At 34.3% G+C, this 21,242-nt stretch overlaps 1 protein-coding gene across 1 annotated transcript in view; it reads right to left on the bottom strand.

Moving 5' to 3' along the window:
- UNC79 (unc-79 homolog, NALCN channel complex subunit) overlaps nt 1–21,242 on the bottom strand; it is a 325,074-nt gene that overhangs the window by 37,250 nt on the left and 266,582 nt on the right. The window contains exons 42-44 of the mRNA XM_051977373.1: nt 18,014–18,082; nt 13,920–14,030; nt 8,246–8,350 (exon numbers count right to left, since the gene is read on the bottom strand). Coding sequence (XP_051833333.1) covers nt 8,246–8,350; nt 13,920–14,030; nt 18,014–18,082 — 285 coding nt within the window. The remainder of the gene's footprint in view (nt 1–8,245; nt 8,351–13,919; nt 14,031–18,013; nt 18,083–21,242) is intronic.

Raw genomic sequence — 21,242 nt, 5'->3', positions numbered from 1 at the left:
AAATCTAAACATCTATGGATAGTATGATGAACTAGACATAAATGTGGACAAGATATGTATGTACAGTAAGGACAAAAGAAGGAAGAGGCTTTTACCAAGATTAGCCACGAATTGCTAAAGGCGGAGGAAAGCTCAAGGAGAAAGAAAGCATTGATGAGGGAAAAAAGGGCCCCAGGGGAGAACACCAACTCTAAGAAGCTTCAATGTTCTGGATTTGTTATATGACTGCATTTCCACAAATCCAGAACACTGAAGCTTCTTAGAGTTGGTGTTCTCCCCGGGGCCCTTTTTTCCCTCATCAATGCTTTTAACATCTGCCATTCTTTTGCATTATACTAGCTGCAAAATGGCACTAAACATATGGAGCTGTCAAACCATCAGACATGATGATTTACTGCCTTAGATACAAAGTTCCAATCCTATCCTAATTAACACTGAGCAAGTTAGTTTAAAAGGTTGATTTCAAAATAATGGTGTGACCTTGAGAGGGTTATGGGTCATCTAAGAATTGCTGGTCTTTTCAAAAAAAAATTTTAAACACCTAAATCTCTAAAATCATGTAAGAAATGTGAGTTATTATCTGTATGTTATTATTATTATTCCTCAATATAGATCAATACAGACTATGTAATTCATAAAACTAAAAGAGCAACTAGATGTAATAGAAACAATATAAGATTTAAAGAACCAGATTCACAAAGAGTGATGGCTCACTAGTTTCAAAAGCAAGCCATTCCATATGTGAATAATTAAAATTGCAAAGAAGTTTTTCTTAAGATCAAGCTTAAATTTGCCTCTGCTGCCTTCAACTATAGCTCCAGGTTCTGCTTTCTAGGGCCAAACAAAATAATTCTAATCCTCCTCTTATAAAATCTTTCAAATGTTTCAAAAAAGCTAACAGGTCTTTTAGCAGGTCTTTTCTTTTTTCAAGTTAAAGATCACATTTCTTTCATCCAATTTCCATATTACATGCTCTTGAGACATAGTCCTAGTTGCCTTTCTCTGGACATTCCAGTAGTACTTCCTAATATGTGGCAGAAATGAAGATACTAGAGTTTTAATCTAGCTCTGACATAAACTGGCTATACATATTCAAGGACAACTCTCGGATAATAGTGCTTTGAGCAATTGGTCTCCAAAGGTTCTTGGAGGGAAAAGCTTTTTAAACCTTGTAATATGTATATGTGTGACTTGTTAATGTTAACTAAAACCTTTTCAGAGAACCTCAAAATGACCAAACGGTTCAAATTTGATTGTTTTTTGAGACAGTGAGTTCCTTTTTTGAGCAGACTCAATGAATTGCTGATTGTCAAGGAAGGATACTATTGAGAAAATGCCTCCCTCAGATAAGAGGTCAATTAGATGGCTCCTAATGGCCCATCCAACACTGACATTTTATGAGTTCAAGATTCTAAACCTTTTTCTGCTCATTTACCAACCATGGATTGAACATTTTTTCTCAGCTACACAGAATTTTCCCCACAACAAAGATAAAATTAAAAGTAGAGAGGGAAAATGATGACTACCATAGAAGAAGAAAAAAAAAACCTTTACTTCCAAATAAAATATAGTAATGTCACTGTAATACTGCACACCCCCATGAAGATTACAAAAGAAACAGACATCCATTATGTGCCATTATCAAATGCATTCATTATAAAAATGTACCAAAAATAGCATTTCCACCTCTCCTCTGAATATAGTGATCAGTTTATTACTAACTCATCTAATATTAATAACCTCATGTCAATAGTAAGCACTAGAAATGCCTGCAGAGTGAGTTAATGGAGCTGCCACATGCAATACTGTGGAATTCCTTTGTCATTCAGCCCACAGCAGATCTATCATTAAAAGAAAGCCTTTCTTCCACAGCATATCTAAACTTGTGAGTGAAGTCAGAGTTATGTGCTACAATGTGGGAGTTTTAGGTAAAAATTAACAGAATTTTTTTTTGTTAGGCACATAGCAGGACTTCAATAAATATAGATGCATTGAAGTCAACAAGCATTTATTAAATGTCTACTAAATGCCATGCTGAGCACTTGGGATATAGAGAAAGACAGAGAACAGTCCCTTAGGTGCTCACAGTAAAGGGGGAGACAACTATACATAAGCAAAATATTTAGAGGATAAATTTGAGATAATCTCACAGAGAAGGCAGTATATTTTTAAAAATTGGAAAAGATTTCTTGCAGAAAGTAGGACTTTAGATGAGACTGGAAGCAAGCCAGGGAAACCAGAAGATAGAGATTAGGAAAAAGAGAGTTTCAGGAAGGTTATGAAGAACTTTGAAATTCTTATTTAAATTGAGATGAAGTCTGCCTACTTCAAATTCATTCCCTATCCCCAAATACATAAAGGTCCTCTGGACCTATGGAGAATAATGAATTTAATCTCTTTTCTACATAACAAACTTTAAAATAGCCAATGACAATGATCATACCTCCCTCAAAAATATTTTCAACTCTAGTTTATATAAGCTTATATGACAAAGTTTTGAGTCCAATCACTCTCTGTCATCCGATTTTTGAAGTCATCAATGTCCCTCCAAAAAAAAAAAAAAAAAATCTGATACCCGGAACCAAATACAGCACTTCTAATATGGTCTAAAGAGAACTAGTAAATAGAAAGCTAGATCTGTAGTCAAGATGAAATGCAGACTTATTTACTTATTAGATGCAAAACTTTTAGCAAATCATTTGAGTTTTCTCCTCAGTTCCCTCCATTGTAAAATGATGATAATACTAACAGCTATCTCTCATGGTTGTTATGAGAATTGACTGAGATAATATTTAAGGAGATACAAAAATTTAAAAACTATATAAATGAGGGTACTTAACTAGCACAAAGTGGAGTGCAACTATTGCCTCTCATTCTGAATATTTCTTCAACATTTCAATAGTTAAAACTTCTATAATATCATCAGTGTAAGTATTCTTTCCAGAAATGTGAATAAAAATGCTTCCAGAATTCAGCAGATGGATTTAAGAGTTATTGTGAAGCAAACATTCATCACCTTACTGCCAATTTGGTGACAAGCCCCTCTGAATAGCAAGACTGTAATTAGTTCAACACTAGTCTTGTGTATACAATACTTCTGTCACTTCAGTCTAAACCCACCAACCCTCTGTGGCTTGACAAAAGGTTTTTTGAATTGTAGTGGCAAAACAAAACAAACAAACAAAATCCCTCCATTTAGTTGTTAACCTTATGATGGCAAAACTCTGTCTACACTTTGTTAAACTGGTCATAAGTTAACAAAATCTGTTGCCACAGTCTATACTTGAAAGCTATTCAATTTGGTAGAACTTGATATTGGCATATCCTTTTTTAAAAATCCAGAGCTACCTCTTACCATGATTAAGTATCAGGGAAGGACTTTAGCTGAGGAGCTTAAGATCACATTGTTCTTGGCTCCTATGTTACTTTAACTTGACTTAAAAACTTTTCTCAGAAGATTTACTTTTTAGTCATGTTCTCCTCCACTAATCCTATACCTGAGCAGCTAAATTTTTAACCTAAATGCATCATTTTACATTTATTTAATAATTTGATCTTTGTAAACTATAAAACTTTATAAATGTGAACTTTTAAAAATTAAAGTCAGCCCATCATTTGAGCCTTTTGAGAATTTTGATTAAAGAATGTCTACTCCTTTATTTGGGGAATGAGTCCTTACTTAACAAGAACTGTTGGGAAAACTAGAAAGCAGTTACTCAGAAATTGGTTTAGACTAGCAGCTTATATCAAATACTTTTATAAGTTCAAAACAGAGATGCAACCTAAATAGTAAAGGTCACTTCATATAAAAAAATTAGAAAAGAATTCACTCAGATTCTTTTCACAGCTATGGCTGGGGTAAGAGTTCTTAACAAACAAGACAATTATGAAAGTGTTTTAATTGCCTGAAATTATAAAGAATAACATAAATAAAATTAATGCAGCTAGGATACAAAGGGAAGAAGATACAAAAATCTTTGTATAAATTATCTCAAAAAGATATGATATCCAAGTTGTATAGGCACAGAAATAAGTAAAATCAAAAAATTCCCAATAGATAAGTGGTCAAAGGATATGAACAGAGTTCTCAAAAGAACTCTTCACTATTAACAACAATATGAAGGAATGCTCCAAAGTACACAAGAGAAATACAAATAAAAAAATTCTGAGGTTTCACCTCATATTTGATAAATTTACTAAAATAACAAAAAAGGGAACTGTCAATGTTGGGGATGTGACACTTTTGATAGAACTATAAGAGATATCTGACCGTTCTGGAAAACAATTTGGGATTACACTTAGAAAGTTATTAAAATTGTTCTTAACCTCTGAGATCCCATTACGAGGCTTATATAGTACAAGGAAGGCAGATAGTAATAAAAGTCAAATATCAATATCAAAACAATATTTTGTAGTAGCAAAGACCTGAAAAGAAAGTAAATGTCTTTGGGGGCAGAAACTATTTTACTTTTTCCTCTTTGTGTAACTAATGCCTAGTACTGGACCTAGTTGGTGGTTAACAAATGCTCATTAATCAATTAATCCTGTCATTCAACTTCTTAGCTCTTCCTCCATCAGCATAGGTAACAGCTCCTAAATGGTTATATGACTTTACCAGATAGTCTTCACAAGTTGCAATGGCTGACAAATATATTACCTTGTGTCCAACCTAGTAATAAACCCCTTAGTAGTTAAATTGATCCTCAGATAATAGAAAAGAAATTTGGCACTAGTTTCATCCTTGAAGCCTTTACAATTAGACAGCATCTAACTTTTTTTGGACTTTCTTTTATTATTCATGATTTGATTTCTTTATTAACTTAAATAGGTACACAAATCAAACATTTACAGATAGTCAGTTGTAATTTTAAGACTCCCATAAAATAGGTATACCTATATATATAATATATATATAATAGGTATACAAATCAAACATTTACAGATAGTCAATTGTAATTTTAAGACTCCCATATTCGATTATAAAATCCTTACATTTTAAGAAGCTGGGAAATAGATCATTTTTAATGTCCTTTTCACATCTAAAACTGATTCTATAATCATTCTGTGATTAGATTTATATTTTTAGAAATATAATTTAGTAATTGTGTGGAGGACTGATTAGAGAAGGAAGAGACTGGTTGAAGGGAAACCAATGGTGGCTATTAGAATAGTTCATATGAGAAGACCCTTAATATCTTTCCTCTAGATGAACAATTCCACAATATATTCTGCTTCCAGAAAATTACTAGTGAGCCAGAAAATCTAGAAAAACAAGGAAAAGAGCAATATAACCACTTAGAGAGGCCTAATTCCCAGAGAGAACTTGAAAGTACTATTTTCACCTGTTCTTAGTAAACTCATTGAGGGCTTCCATCCCTTATAGAATCCTGATCTCCAAGGTGTGATTCAGAAAAATGGTTAAAGAGATATTTTCAAGGATCCTTTTTATTCCTCCTCATGAATCCATTTTACTGTGAATTTATAAGAGCATAAGAACCTATCTTTTACTTAAAAACTATTAGGACAAGACCTGAGTTTTGAGTGAATGCTGCTCTCTGTTCAGCTAGCCCTTCCTCTAAATGAAGAAGGCTGAAATAAGATTAAAATGCATTATTCATAGAGTTGTCCTTAATGGGCCTATTCTCCAAATGGCTGACACAACGGCCTCACAGTCCAAGTGATTTTACCTTTTGATTTCTCTGTATCGGTTCATGGTTCAGTGACAAATGCAAATTCATCCAAGAAAAGAGGAAGTACATGTCTCTTCCAAAACTGCATGCATGAATATATCAAGAAATATTATTTTTCTTTTCTGAAGCTAATTTGTTTTTTGTTATTTATTCATCTAGCCTTGATGCTATAATCATTGTTTTCAGGATTCTCTTAACCACTGAGTAATTTAGACTGTCAGTGTTTCATTGCTGTCTCCTGACAAGGGCTTATTAGAACTGACTAATGGACCTTATAGTCAAGCAACCACAGCACAGGGCTCTGGAGAGCCAGAAGATTCACTATACATACCTGCCCTCTTCAAGTCACAGAAGCTTTCACAGGTCTGAAGGACAGAAACTTCAGAGCCTGTATTTTCTGTGAGGGACCCCCCCCCCAAATCAGACTCATGTAGAATGACCAGAATTCTGAAGCTAAAAGGGACATCCAGGATTGCCAGCCTCTTTACCCCTAAATCCTTCTAGGCTACTCTGCAAAATAAAAAGTTCTTCTTTTCCCTTTGCTGGTCATATGTTTCTCCTGTTTAACTTTTAGGAAATCCTGATATTAAAAGTTATTTCTACTCAAAGATAACACTGATTGTGGTGCTAGTCCCCACAAAATTATATTAAGAATATCCACAATAATATTTCAAATGTATGTAGTACTTCAGAATTATGGTATAAAGAGAAGAGTATTGAGTTTAGAGTGAGAAGACCTATGTTTAAATCTCTGTTCTTTCACAATCAAGATATAATCTTGGGCAAATCATTAACTCGCTGAGCCATTGTTTCCTTGTTATTTAAAATAAAGGGCTTGGGGCTCGAAGTTTTCCCATGTTCCTCCCAAGTCTATATTCCTGTGATTTTAAAGATAAACATTTCCACTAGTACTCATTAGAACCCTAAAGTGTATACTGTGAGTTTATATAAATATCATTATTTCCATTTTATAAAAGAGGAATCTGAACGTCAGAGAAGTCAGTTCCCAGGGTCACATAGTTGTATGGGACACAAACAGGAATGGAATCCCATATTCCTGAGCCTATATCCAGTTATTCACTACACAATTTTGGTTAACATAGGACAGAAAAGGCCAATGATTATCTATTCAAGACTAATAAAAATTATTTTTCTAGTAGGCACTGTATCCAGTTCTGGCAACATATGTGAATGTTTGGGGACTTTTCCATCTTTCCCTGGGTCATCTAACCCTCTCCTTGATAATTAGAAAACTGAGACCCAGGGAGATTGGGGAAAAAGTCACACAATGAGTTATGAGAAAAGAGATGATTGCAATTCAGGTCTCTTGACTCACAAGCCAATGCTCTTTCTTCTGCACCAAATATTTTGCCTTTTTGTTATTAAACTCTACCCTTTAAGAAAAATCTAAAATCTCATCCTTTTGAAATATTTTAGGGATTACAGAACATGTGACAAGACATCTGGAAACCTTGCCATCACATTGTCCTTATACTCACATATTCTTCATTAATTTATAAGCAGAGATCAGTTTATTACCACAAAGGGAAAACATTGGCGGATGGTAGGAACTAATACCAGGTTGAAACAAGATAAAAGATGACCTTGAATGTCAGACTGATGAGTTTAGATTTTTTTTATGGTAGAAATCATCAAAAGCAACTAAAAACTAAAACAAAATTTTAAAAATTCACTATCATGCTCCTTTGAAGGAACTAGAGATATCTGACTTGGAAAAGACCTGGGGACTTGATTGTTACCTTTAAATATTTTCAGGACTGTTATATGGAAAAAAAAATAAGACTTATTTGACTTGACTCCAGAGGGAAGAACTAGGAAGAAAGGGAGCAGTTATATGGAGATAGAGTTCAGTTCAACATAAAAAAAACCTACCCAACAATAAGAATTATCCATGAATGGAATGATCTGCTTTGGGAGATAGTGAGTTCCCTATTACTGAAGAACTTCAAGCAGAAGCTGGATAACATCTTGTAAAGGATGTTGTAGACAGGATTTTTGCTTTGGTTGGGGATTGAGACCAGATGATATCTAAATTCTCTTTTGAACCTGTGATTCCATAAAATAATCAATCTTAAGAAAAACTATTCTTATAGCAGCACACAAGATAGATTGGAAAGGAGAGAGAGTGGAGTTTGAAAGAAAGACCAGTTAGGAGACTGCTTTAATAATCTAGGCATCAAGCCCTTGACCAGCTAGTGCTGGTGGTAGTGAGGATGGAGAGGCAGGAACAAATGTGATAGATGACTTTTACACTCCTTTCCAACCCTAAAATCCTATGACCCATTTGAGGATGAGAAAGAAAAATCAATCTGGCCAAACATTTGGCAGGATAGGAATGTCCTGGTTATTAAGCCAAGTGGAAGAATGAACATCAGTGCAGAGTAATAGTCAGAGTATAGTCTTTATAAGACATTTTATTTTCTATCACTGAGAAGACAGGGACTATGGTATTTAACCCTACAGTCCTGCTATCTTCATTCTTACAAACATGCATGGGCATCATGAAAAGGATTAGAAGCGAGTTAGTACTCTACCTGGACCAGCAGTAGTAGATTTGTATCTGGCAAAGGAGACTTTAACTTCAGAGCTTGGAGTAGCTCTAAGACAACACTACGAGACAAGTAGAATTTATCCCGTTCCTAAACAAAAACAAAATAAGGGAGAACAAGGTTTCTAAAAATTCACTTAGCATAGACCAATGTCATAGAGTGCTTCAGCAAGATGCATAGGTCAGGAATGAAAAACATGACTACAGGATGTATTAAGAATTGCTTATTGAGTTGAATGGAAAAATGAAATTGTAAAAGAATATGCCCATCCAAAAAAGTTAATTCAATTAGTCTTTTAAGCACTAAGAACATGTAATTTGATCAACCCAGGAAAAGTAGAAGAACTATCTCCTAAATATTTTTAGTATAGAAAGCCATCCCCATTTGTAGAGAATGTTTCTACAGATCCTTGAGAAGAAATGAAAATTCCAGTTATTCCTGCCCTTATAGAATGAGTCTACCATAACTCTCTTATTTTAGAAATGAGGAAACTAAGGAGGCAGAGAGATTCTCAGGCTTCTGATTCCAATTCTGTGCTTCTCTTCTACCCCAATGCCTTATTTACATAGATTCTTTCCAAATCTTTTCTTTTGATTCTTCGGTTCAATTCAACAAACATTTACTACAGTGGCTCCTCCTAGATATAAGGCTTTATGACTATAGTCAAAATACAAAAAAGAAAAGAAAAGAAAAAGAAAGAAAGAAATATCACAGTCCCTGACCAGTTCTCTATGGAAGATCAGAGGGAATAGGAGATATAATATGTTCATAAATAAATACAAAGAAATTTCGAAAGAAACAAGGAATTAAGAAGTAGGGGGACTGAGGAAAGGTTGTTCTTTGAAAAAAGTCATAGATTCTACAAGGTAGAGATCAAATGGAATGCCTTACAGACATTGGGATAGAGGAGGGTGCTTATGCAAAAGTAGAGTGTTAGAAGATAGAATATTATATGTGAAAAATAGCTATTAGGCCAACTTGCCTGAAATATAGAGTATTGAAGAGAGATAATAAGGAAAGGTAAGTGGGAGCAATTTAAATTATTTAAATAATGAGATATGTTTTATACCACGGATAATAAGGAGCCAACAAAGATTTCTGAGTGAGTGATATGATCAGATAAACATTTGTGGAATATTGTTTTGGAAGCTAGCTATGTGAATTAGACAAAAGAAGGGATTGAAAGAAGACCAATTAGGAAGTAAGTACAATAGCCCAAGAAGGGAAGGAAAGGGAAAGGAGAGGAGAGGAAAGGAGAAGAGGGGGAGAGAAGGGAGGGAAGGAGGAGAGAACGGAGGAGAAGGAAGAGGAAGGGAAAAGGGGAGAGGAAAGGAAGGGAGGGGGAAAAGAAAAAGGAGGTAAGAAGGCAGGGAGGGAAGGGGAAAAGGAAGGGAAAAACAAAAAAAAGAGAAAGGGAAGGAGGGAGCAAAGGAAGAAGAGAGGGAAGGAAGAAGAAAAGGAGGGAGGAAGGGAGGAAAGGAGAAAGAGAAAGAGGAAGGGAGGGAAAGGAAATTTTTAGAAGGGATTAAAAAGAAGATAAGAATGAGCCTAGTGTATAACTTTGTATTACTACTGGTAGCATGAGAAATAAATTACAGAAATGATTCATGAGGCAGAATGAATACCTTGACAAAATGGAAAGAACACTTGGACCTGGATGATGGAAAGCCTGACTTTAATCAAATCCTAGCTCTGCTAATTATTATCTTTGTGGACTTAGGCAAGGTACTTCCCTCTCTGGACTCGTTTCCTAATCTGTAAGGGATTTATAAAAATTACTCCTATGAACCCTTCCAAATGCCATAGTTCCTGTAATATGAATACATTCACAAAGACCATAATGTGGAGAAGAAGAAAAAAAAAAGGCAGAGAAGAGATAAATAGGAAATACAGAAGGGTTAAACAGAAACCCTTGGCAAGAACTCTTAGCATTTGTTGAGGTTAACAAGGTTCCCTTGTGAAGGAGCATTTTGCATGGTCTATAGATGAGGGCAGAAACAAAGACCCTACTAAGAAAACTTGGAAAACTTTAGAACCAGAAACAGCAAATTTCATATGTTATTTTCACAAACATAAAAGCTCTTCTTTCTGCCCTGCCTTCTTTTTTTTATTAGAATAATATTAAAGCACCCCAAAAATGTTTCTGCATCTATTTTCCATGCAAGCAGTAGTTTTCCATTTTCTCAGGGGAAAGCAAACACTCTTCTGAGCTTAAGATAATGAAATTGAGAGACCATTAAGGCAAGATAACAAAAGATGAGATTGTAATCTTAGAGCCCAAAAGCCAGAGTTGGGGAGATGAAATTAATGATGTGAATTAAGAAGCTTTATCCATAGGCTTTTATAAATGACAAGCCAGTATTTTTCTACTTTAGAATAAAAGAATTATATGTGGAGTAGATGTGTGAATTATTCATGGGATCATAAGTATCTGATGGGACAAGAAGAGATCATTTTGTCTAGACTTTTGGTATTGAGAAAAACAGAATCCTAAATCCTAACTTTGAATTTCTGCTTGTGAGCTATGTGACCTTGGGCAGGTTACTTAAACCTCTACAAAACAAAAATGGAGAAATCATAGAATCTCAAAGTTGAAATGGAAATGACTTCCCACACTCCCCTGAAATTGTTCTCTTCTTCATTTATCATAGTTAAAATCTTCTCATCATCTTTGGTCATCCTTCTCTAGATATACTATAGCTTTTCAATGTCCTCCCTAAAATTTGGAGCCTAAAACAAACATAATATTCCACAGAAGGTCTGACTAGGACAGAATACAATAGGCAAAACATTATCTCAAATGGCATACTGTGATTCTATTTGTGCCACCTTAAAGAACATTCATTTTTTTTTTTGGTTGCCATTTCAGAGTTGATCCTTTCCAAACCAACTGCTTTTCTATCCATTCTTCTATTTTTATTATAATTGGACAGCTGATTTTTAAACCTAAAAAAGAGAACTTTTACGTACTACTATATTTTTCTTTTTTTAAACTAAGATCATAAGATCCTAGATTTGGAAGTAGGAGAAACTCAGAGATCACCAGATACTAGTCAAGAAGTAGCATAGGAAAATATAAAGAACACAGGACTTAGTTTAAGAGACTTGGGCTAAAATCTTTCCACTAACACCAACTACCTGGGTGATTATGGCAATGATTCTTAACCTCTCTGAACCTCAGTTTCTTCATCCAAAAAATGGAGATAATAATATCAATATGACCTTTCTCATAGGGTTGTTGTGGGAATCAAATGCAATAATTTTTATAATGTACCTTTTAAACCATAAAATTTCAGGAAAAATGTCAGCAGCTATCATTTGGACTATCATTTTAGTCTGCCAATATCTTATTGGATCCCAATTCTGTTATTCAACCTATATATCAGCTATCTTTCCCAAATGTGGACTATTTACAAATGTGATAAGCATGTATCCATGCTTGTTATTATTTTAATCATTCCATCTATTAATAAATACTTCTAATCAAGTTAATAAAATAAATAAAACAGTACAATTAAGTCATACATTTAAAAAGTTATATAGCACAGGGTCAAGGATAGAGTACTGTGGAAATATATTAGAGATCTTCCTCCAGAATGAACTGTTACTTTAACCTCCCCACTCATGTTTAGGCTAGAACAATAACCTGTGGTCTCTCTGCCACAAGTCTTCCCCTTCCAATCCAATCAAAGTGGTCTTCTTTAAGCCCATGTCATCCTCCCTTCCCCATTCAATAAAATTCAATGGCTTCTTATCGCCCGCAGGTTTAAATATAAACATCAAACAATCAAACCCCTTATTATCACCCATTGTTCCAGTTTTCTTATATTTAATACCATACACTGCCTAACTCACACAACCATACATACTCTATAGCACAGGGACACTGTCTAGTCTTTTTACTGTTTTTTTGAACCAGACATTCTTCTCAATTCTGGGCATTTTCACTGACTGTCTTCTATATCTAGAATGTTATCATTCTTCATTACCTCCTGAATTCTATGATTTCCTTCAAATCTCAGCTAAAATCTCACCTTTCTTAATCTTTCTTAATCTTAGTCCCTTTGCTTGCAGACCATGTCCTCTTTTCCCTTTAGGTATCTTGTTTACATATAGTTACTTTAAAGTTGTTTCCTTCATTAGACTGTGAAGTCTTTGAGATCAGGGACTCTCTTTTACCTTTCCTTGTACCTCCAATTCTTAGCACAAAGCCTGGTGCACAGTAGGCACTTAATAAGTGTTTTCTGACCAAATGACTGACATTGTTTTGGTGTAGTTGTTCATCCAATTCTGAATTCACCTTACTCTACTAGCATCCAAAGATATATAAGAGCCTGTCAAATATATTAGTGAAATCTTCTCTCACACGACTATTAGGGAGAGCAAAACAAGATTAAAAAAACAGAAGAATTCTGCAATTTAAAGTTAGATAATATTATTATTGTTAGGATGATGATGAAGAGGAGGAGGAGGAGGAGGAGGAGGAGGAGGAATAGTGGTATAGTGGATTCCAATCTTATTTTGTAAAAAAAAAAAAAAAAAAAGAGAGATAAAAATACCCACAGTACCTACCTCATAGAGTAATAATGATGAGGCTTAAATGAAATTATGTAGAAAAAAAATCTTGGAAAACTATAAAGGTATATATAAATGACTATTATGTCTAATTCAATTATGTTACTTACCAATCACATAATCTTGGACAAGACCTGATAGTTTCCTGAGTCTTAGTTTCCTCTTCTGTAATGTGAGGATAATAATACTTGAACTACTTAACAATTTCACATGCTATAAAGCAGTCAAATTGTGTATAAGGATAAAAGCTAAGGAGTCATTGGATTTAGTATGAGAATCAAATAAGTGCTATAAATTGGAATATGAATATATCATCATCATCACTTTGCATTCTATTATGCTTTCTTTTCCAGACTGTTCATAACACTTTCTCCTTTCCTATTTACTTACTAAGATATACAAAGAGGGTAGGGATTGTGTCATATTATGTCACAAACACCTAGCACATTGCCAATTCTATAAGATAATAACTCTTGTTAGTTGATCAATATAATCCCCCTTTTCTTGTTTGTGCTGGTTTTGCAAAAGGCCTTTTCTAATTCCCTCATTATTAATGCTTTCCTTATCCCTTTTAGACTACTTTGTATTTACAATGTATATATTTTGTGCTTATCTATCTATATACAAATTGTATTATTAAGGTCCTTGTGGCTAGGAAATCTTCTTTTCTATATATATATTTTTTTATTGTCAGTGTCTCACACATAGTAAGTGTTTAGTAGGTTGGGTTTTTGTTTGTTTGTTTGTTTGCTGAGGCAATTGGGTCACACAGCTAGGAAGTGTTAAGTGTCTGAGGCCACATTTGAACTCAGGTCCTCTTGACTTCAGGGCTGGTGCTCTATCCACTGCCCCACCTAGCTGCCCCTGTATTTAGTAATTTTTAAAGCTAACTGGAGAATATTCAAAACGCAGACTAAGTATAATGTAGGTAAAAGCTTCATTGCAATGATATTTATTATAACAAAAGTCAAAAGACTTAATAATTTCTTAACATTAAAGGGAAAAAAATAACTCAACTAGGATTTGACATTGAGATGAAAGAAGTTTTTCAACAGAGTCTGGCACACTGTGCATTCTTCCTTACCTTAGTAAAAGCTCTATAACATAAGCCACACAATTCCACCAGGTAGGCCAACGTGAAGACAGCATTTTGAATGACAAAGCTGAGAAGTTTTGAAAATGGTTCCAGCAGACTCTGAAATGGGATATGGTTGAAGAAAAATCAATTGTTGATTCCTTCAAAATAAAACAGAATTAAAATCTTACAACAATATAATAAGTCATAATTTTTAGCTTGGAAGACAGCTGGGAAGGCTATCTTTGTAGGCAGAAAGTTGTTCAGGCAAGAGCCTCCATGTTTATAATGCATCCTAGAAACAAAGCATTAGACATCAGAAATGTAGCTTCATGAAAGTACAACAATCTATCATTGCTATTGCTTGGAAGAAATCCAATTATTTTCTATGACATCATTTCCAAACCCAACCTCAGAAGTGACAGGCAACATGGCTCAGCTGGAAAAACTCCGAATCAGAGAACTGAATTGACTAGATAGAATGAAAGAATGAAAAAGAAATGTCTGCCATCTTGTGTTGAATTATGTTTCTTCATAAATACACATGTATATATACAAATATATGGACATATACATCCAACCTATGTGCCTAATATTACATACAAGGTATTATGCTAAACACTGAGGACATAAAATTAAAAACAAAACAGTTCTTGACCTCAAAGAGCTTACTCTCTTGGAGATACAAGAAGATGGAGCACCCAAGATGTAACCAAATCTATAACTACAAAGTATATACAAAATAATATAAAGTCATTTCAAGAGGGAGGATACTAACATTTATTAAATATTTACCCTTTACCAAGCACTGTTCTTGGTGAGGATGAAAAATGACAGCTCTTATGCCAAATTTGAGGGCATATGTATGATGCAAGTTAGAATGTGATAAATGCAAAGGAAGGATTTACACAAAGCCCAAAAAGAAAGAAAACTCAAAATGGAGAGGTCATTTTCAGCGATAGGGCTTAGGGAAAATTTCATGCCTAAAGTAGATCATAAAAACAGAAAAGGATTTCAAAAGATAGAGAAATTAATACATGACAGAAAATAACCTATTTAGAATTCACAAAGGCAGAACAGGGTAATAGCTCAATAAAACATTTATTTATTGTCTAATATGTATAAGACACTATACTAGACCCTAAACCTCCCAAAAGTTTCCTCATCCAGGAATTCCCTGTACCAAGGAAATCAGAGATCCAGTTCTTATCCCTAACCTTAAATACTGCTTGTATTTTGGTTTGGTTTGGTTTGGTTTGGGCGGGGGGAGAGGGAAGGGGGGGTTAGCAATAATCACTGAAGTTTTATGAATAGAGGAGTGAACAGAGAGGTCAGATCTGTGTACTGTGTGACACAGATGTGTGAAGCAAAGATTAGAGAAGGGAGAAATTGAAAGCAGAAAGACTTATTTAGAAGCCTGTTGTATAGCTCAGGCCAGAGGTGATAAAGGCCTGAGTTTAAGCATGAGTTAAAGGAGGGGAGAAACTATTATAGACAAGAAGATAGCAACAAACTGGATATAAAAAGGAGGAAGAGATGAGAATCAAAAATGACTCTGAAGCTTTGACTCTAGGTGACTGGGAATGTGTTGGTACTACCAAGTAGAAATATGAAAATTGGGAGACATATTGATTTACCAAAAGTCCTCCCAAACCATTCTCCATTCGAATCCCATTCATTCATTAAAGTTATGTTCCATTATACTTTCTCTGACCAATCCAGCTATCTATAGCTATAGAGTTATCTAGATATATTTATATCTATAGAATTAATTACAAATGCATATCACTCATTTGGCAGTTATCAACTCCTAACAAGCAGAAGATAGAAACTATGTGGTATAAAGGAAATAACATGAGATTTGTAATCAGAAAACTTAGGTTCTAATCCTGGCTGTTTCATCTACTAGCTAATTACCTGAGAGATAACATAAATCCTCTTTGAGCTTCAGTCTCTCCTTCTATAAAATGAGGATAATAATGTTATCTACCTCAAAAATCTATAGTAAGGGTCAACAGGTTAATCATTTAAAAGAGGTTTAAAAACTGTTTTTACTGTAAAAACTTTATAGCAATATATATACATACATACACACACACACACACATACACAGACATATATATGCATGTATGTATTAGCTCTTGTTTGTTTCTTAATGACTGGAGTTTTAAATATCAATTCCCTAGACAGATAGGAAACTTCTTATACTTCTTTGTATCCTCACATCATATAACGTAGTAGTTTTGGTATGGTAAGTATTGAATAAATATTTATTGATCAAAGGATATACATTCAGTGTTGTCACTTATTCTGAACTAGTTAAAGATTTTATCTTTATGAGTCTGCTCAAAAATTTTAGATTCCAGAACTGTTTTACTCTATATTTGAATTGATCTCAACATATTTCCAAATATGACCTATGCTTATAACAAGCATGCAAAACCTACATAATCAATGAACTTCAGAGAAGATGAGATCTCAGAGATCACATAGCTAAAGTGGACTTAAAACAAGGATCTTCTCTATAATATTCAGTCTCCAAATGAAACTTTTATTAGTGAGGAGCCTATCACCTCCCAAAATAATCTGTTACACTCTTGGATAATTCTAATTATTGGGAAACTCTTTTTTCTTTTAAGTTGGAACTTGTCTCTCTTCAATTTCCATAAATTTGCCATCTTAGATAAACAGAACAATTTCCCTCTTCCAGGTGACAAATCTTCAAATGCTTAAAGATTATTTTTTTATGTTCCTACAAGAAAGTAGTATGGTGGCATGCAAAGAAGATTTGAAGTTTTACATGCTGCCCTTCATAGGAACCAGGTTAAAATGTAACTGGGAAACATTTAATAGAATAAATGAAAATATAGTAGAACAGAAATAATGTTAATTTGTGGTTTTCTAGGTCACTATGAAGCCCACAGGGATCCATCTCTACTTGAGTTTGATATCATGGGTAAAGTGGAAAGAGTTCTGGATTTAGAGACCAAGGCCCTGAAATGAAGATTCTACATACCCCGGCAAAGTCATTTCTCTTTGTTTCCTCATCTGAAAAATAAGTAGGTTGGACTGAGGGGCTTCTAAGAACAGACCTCAATTACATGAAACTTTTGAAAGGAGCAACATGCTGCCTATCCCTCCCACCTTTATGTCTTCCTCAAATCCAAAATAGTCATGGAGACTGAAATAACATTGTAGAGAGATCTAAATAATAACTGAAATACAACAAATCATTTCACAGACTCTGCCATATACCATCATGGTACTACACTCTAAGTTGGGAAGAAACAAGAGGGTATAAAAGAGACATTTAATAAACAGTTACTACTGATCCACAATGGTCCCACATTGGTTTTTAACTTAAAAATAATATTTAGATAAAGTTACATCATACATTTGAGAAAAAAGCACACTGGACTTTCTGTTAGAAAAAAAGTGACTTTGAAGAAGAAGCAGATATGTGACCTTGAATTAACTACTTCAGACTTGTTTCCTTATCTGTGAAATTGAACAATAATGCTAATGTTTGGGGCAATTGCACCTACCCAAACTGACTACTCAGGAGTCACTCCAAATGATGTACAGAAAGAATTTATTACAATCTCGAGAAGTGGACCATCCTGGCCTGTGGGCCCGAAAGGACAGCAAAGATACCCACAGGAGGAGAGTCATTCACTTGAAGATACTTACAACTTTTATACATTTCAGACAAAGAACCCCCAAAATCCCACCCTTTACAAACTGTGATTGGTTATATAAACCTTTATCTCCCTTTTGAGTCAATGAAATGCAGTGAAAAAGGTGATATACAGCTTTGGCCACTTAATTCCTCCTTTGGACAATGGAATGCAGTCCAGGTCTCATCTAAAATCACGTGACTGGGGCCTATAAGCCTGATCTACTTTAGTTAACAGTCTCTGATCAATATGTGCTTAATCTCTAAGTTCTTCACCTTTCCACACACTAACATTGCTTACTCCCACAGAGTGGTTCTGAGGACCATGTGAGATAACTGGAAGCAAAAGTATTTTGTAAATTGAAAAGCATGATATAAATGTGAACAATCATTATTTTTATGATTATTATCATTATTAAGAACATACCCTTGTAGCACTGGTGGTAGGTATCTTCAGGAGGCAGATCATTATTCTCAAACTGGAATCTAAAGAACACTGACCAAAAAATGAAAGAAGAGCAAAATCAATACCCTTTTTGTCCTATTTTGTTTTAGTACTTCCATGAGCATTCATCTTATTTTTTTAATTTAAAGTGTTATTGATATCATTTTTTTTATATCACAGTATTTTCCAACACTTCCCTCATAAAATCCTCCTTTCAAATACTGAAAAAACTGAGCCATACAACATTCCATACCCACAATCTTCTATATCTTTACCAGGCAAAGGGAAACATGCTTTATCCTTTATTCTCTGTGATTAAAATTGGTCCTTTTAAGTATTAATTTTAGCTTAAGAAAATTTTGACCTATAGTTCCTCCATTATTGCCTTCTAACCATCCATTTTAAAAAATAATTTTCTGATTTTAAAAAATAATACAATATCACAGCTCCTGAATAATTTGTTTCTTTTAAGAAATAATAGTTTATACAATAAATTGGTCATTTATCTTTAATATAGTCCAAAGCCAGAAATAAATTTACACATTAAATTTACATTATAGCCTAATAGGTATAAAATGTGCTATATTGAAGAAAATGCTAACCTAATTCAGAGGAGGCTTTCTCCCATAATTAAGAGAACCACTGTGGGCTTAGACATATAAATAGAATAAATAATCCTCAACTTCAAAGAATAGTTCAGTTGCATTTGCTCCCTTTCATAGTCATCAAAGCTAAGTTTAACGGAAGACAGAATGATTTTTACAAGGAAAAATCATGCCTCACTGATTAACCTACTAGTGTATTTGAGGAGACAAAAACATGGACATGGACTAGCCAAAGGACATCAAATAGGAATTCCAAAAGGTTTGAAAGCTTTTTTAAAAAAAACAATAACAACACTGAGTTAACAAGGGATTAGATAAATAGGGAAGTATTTTGTCAAGAATGGGTCAGTATCTTATATGGCATTTATAAAAATAAATTTTTACCTCTATCTATCAACAACATTTTATTATCTTTTAGCTACCAATGTTAAGCTGATGGAGCTAAGGCATGAGAAGATTTTTTTTTTTATGAAGCATCTCTTTGTATGTGGAAATAAAAGATAATATACTGTCAGCAACAATGAGCTGGAAGTTCTTAGTACAGTGCTTTTTATCTTGTTCTGTTTCTACTAAAGTTCAAAAACTCACACAGATCAAAAGTACTTTCTTTTGGGGTTAACTGTTTTGTTTCTTCTCTTTCAATCCAGAGTGAATTTGACATTTGCTTTTTTGTATATCCTTTTTCAAGATCCTAAACTGTCCCCTCAATTAAGAATTATGATAGTGTCTTTCCAACTGGCTGTAATGTTCCTGCAACTACATGAATTTTTGTCTCCCTGAAAACTAGTAGACAGATGGAGTTGAAAATCCATGTTGTCTTGGTGGTGAAGGACAGAAAAAGGCAATTGAACAGCTCATTTGGTCTCGATATTGTTTTTTCTACTTAGCTCTATCCAAACCAGTCTTTAATTGATTTAAATGCTCCTAAATGGCCCCCTAGAACATCATCCATCCATCTATCTAGCAGATGTATTAATAGTACTGTTAGTATTATCTGTATGATTATCATGTAGTACAATTGAAAGAGCACCATATCTACAATCAAAGAAGGGGTTTTATCATCTTAGGTCTAGTTCTTTATACCCAGTATGATCCTGAATAGTCACTTCCCCATCAAGTCTTCAGTATTCTTGTATACAAAAAAAGGACAAGATGATCTTTAAGGTTCCCTCCCTTAAGGTTATGAAATGGAACTAGATATCTATTCAACATAAAGGAAAATCAATAACTGACATGAATTCCAACAGATCTTCAAAATATTTTATTTAACAAACAAAAATATCGCTAATTTTATATTACAGAAACTAAAAAAATTTTACATTCAGAGGAACAAATAAAGATCTACAATAATACATACACTCCTCCACCAAGGAAGAGTGCAACACCTCTATAAAGGAGTCTTTGAAACGTACCTTGACCAACCTAACAATGAACCTCCCCAGAATTACACTAATCCATAAACAAAATAGGCCATGCATCATCAGCTCTGTATTCCTTTGTAGCTTGATAGAGCTTATAAGACCTTGTATTTTACTGACACAATTTTGGAGAACCTAAAGTTACTTCTATAAAGATGGTGAGGTGTTTAAATTCCCTCAACTGTAAAAAGAGGATATTTAAAGCATCTATTTCAAAGGATTACTGTTCTCTCTTCTTTCTTCTTCCTCATCTTATAACATTCAGATGCCTTTGGTCATCATCTCCTCCTTTACCTTTGTCTCACAAAAGGGCCCTCCTCCTTGTCAAGAATAGACACCTCTCTACATGCACATTTAATCCCATTCTATCTGAAGGCAGATATAGTAGATTTCATCTTTCATCATACTAAATCTCTTACTTATCTTCAACCTCTATCTACTGATTCTTTCCCCACTACTTACAAACACACTCATGTTTTCCTCATCCTCAAAAAATCTCCTGAACAATTCATCCCCACTAGCTATCTTCCTACAGTTCTTTCTTTGCTAGATAAACTTGAGAAACCTGTCTACAAAAGGTATCTCTACTTCCTTTTCTCTCATTCTTAACTCCCTGAAGTCTGACTTCCTACCTTGTCATTCCACTGAAACTTCTCTCTCCAAAGTTAAAAATTATTTCTTAAGTGTCATAACTAATGACTTTTTCTCAATTCCCTGTCTTGGACTCTCTCCACAATCTCTGACATAATTGTCTTCTTCCTGATACTCTCTTCTCCAGGATTTTGTGATGCATCTCCTACTTGACAGATTGCACCTTCTTGGTTTCCTCTGCATTACATTCTCATCCAGGTTACCCCTACACTACAGGTATCCCCCAAAGTTCTGCCCTGGCTCTTTACATCTCCATCTGTATTATTTTTGCTGATGTCATCAATTCCCACAGATTTAATTATCATTGCTATGCAAATAATTCTTAGATATATTTTTCCAGCTCTAACATCTTTTCATTATCTCCACTCTCACATTTCCAACTGCCTTTTGGACATCTTCTGATGAGACAACATCTGGTTATCTCATGGACATTTTAAATTCAACATGTCTAAAACTGAATTCATTATCTTTTCCCTCAAACTTTCCCCTCTTCTTATCCTCCTTATAATTGTCAAGGGTACCACCATCCTCCCAATA

This window comes from Antechinus flavipes, chromosome 2 (assembly GCF_016432865.1).
Source record: "Antechinus flavipes isolate AdamAnt ecotype Samford, QLD, Australia chromosome 2, AdamAnt_v2, whole genome shotgun sequence".
Taxonomy (NCBI): Eukaryota; Metazoa; Chordata; class Mammalia; order Dasyuromorphia; family Dasyuridae; genus Antechinus; species Antechinus flavipes.
Note: the sequence above shows the minus strand (reverse complement) of the source record. Positions and strands in the feature narration are given on the sequence as shown.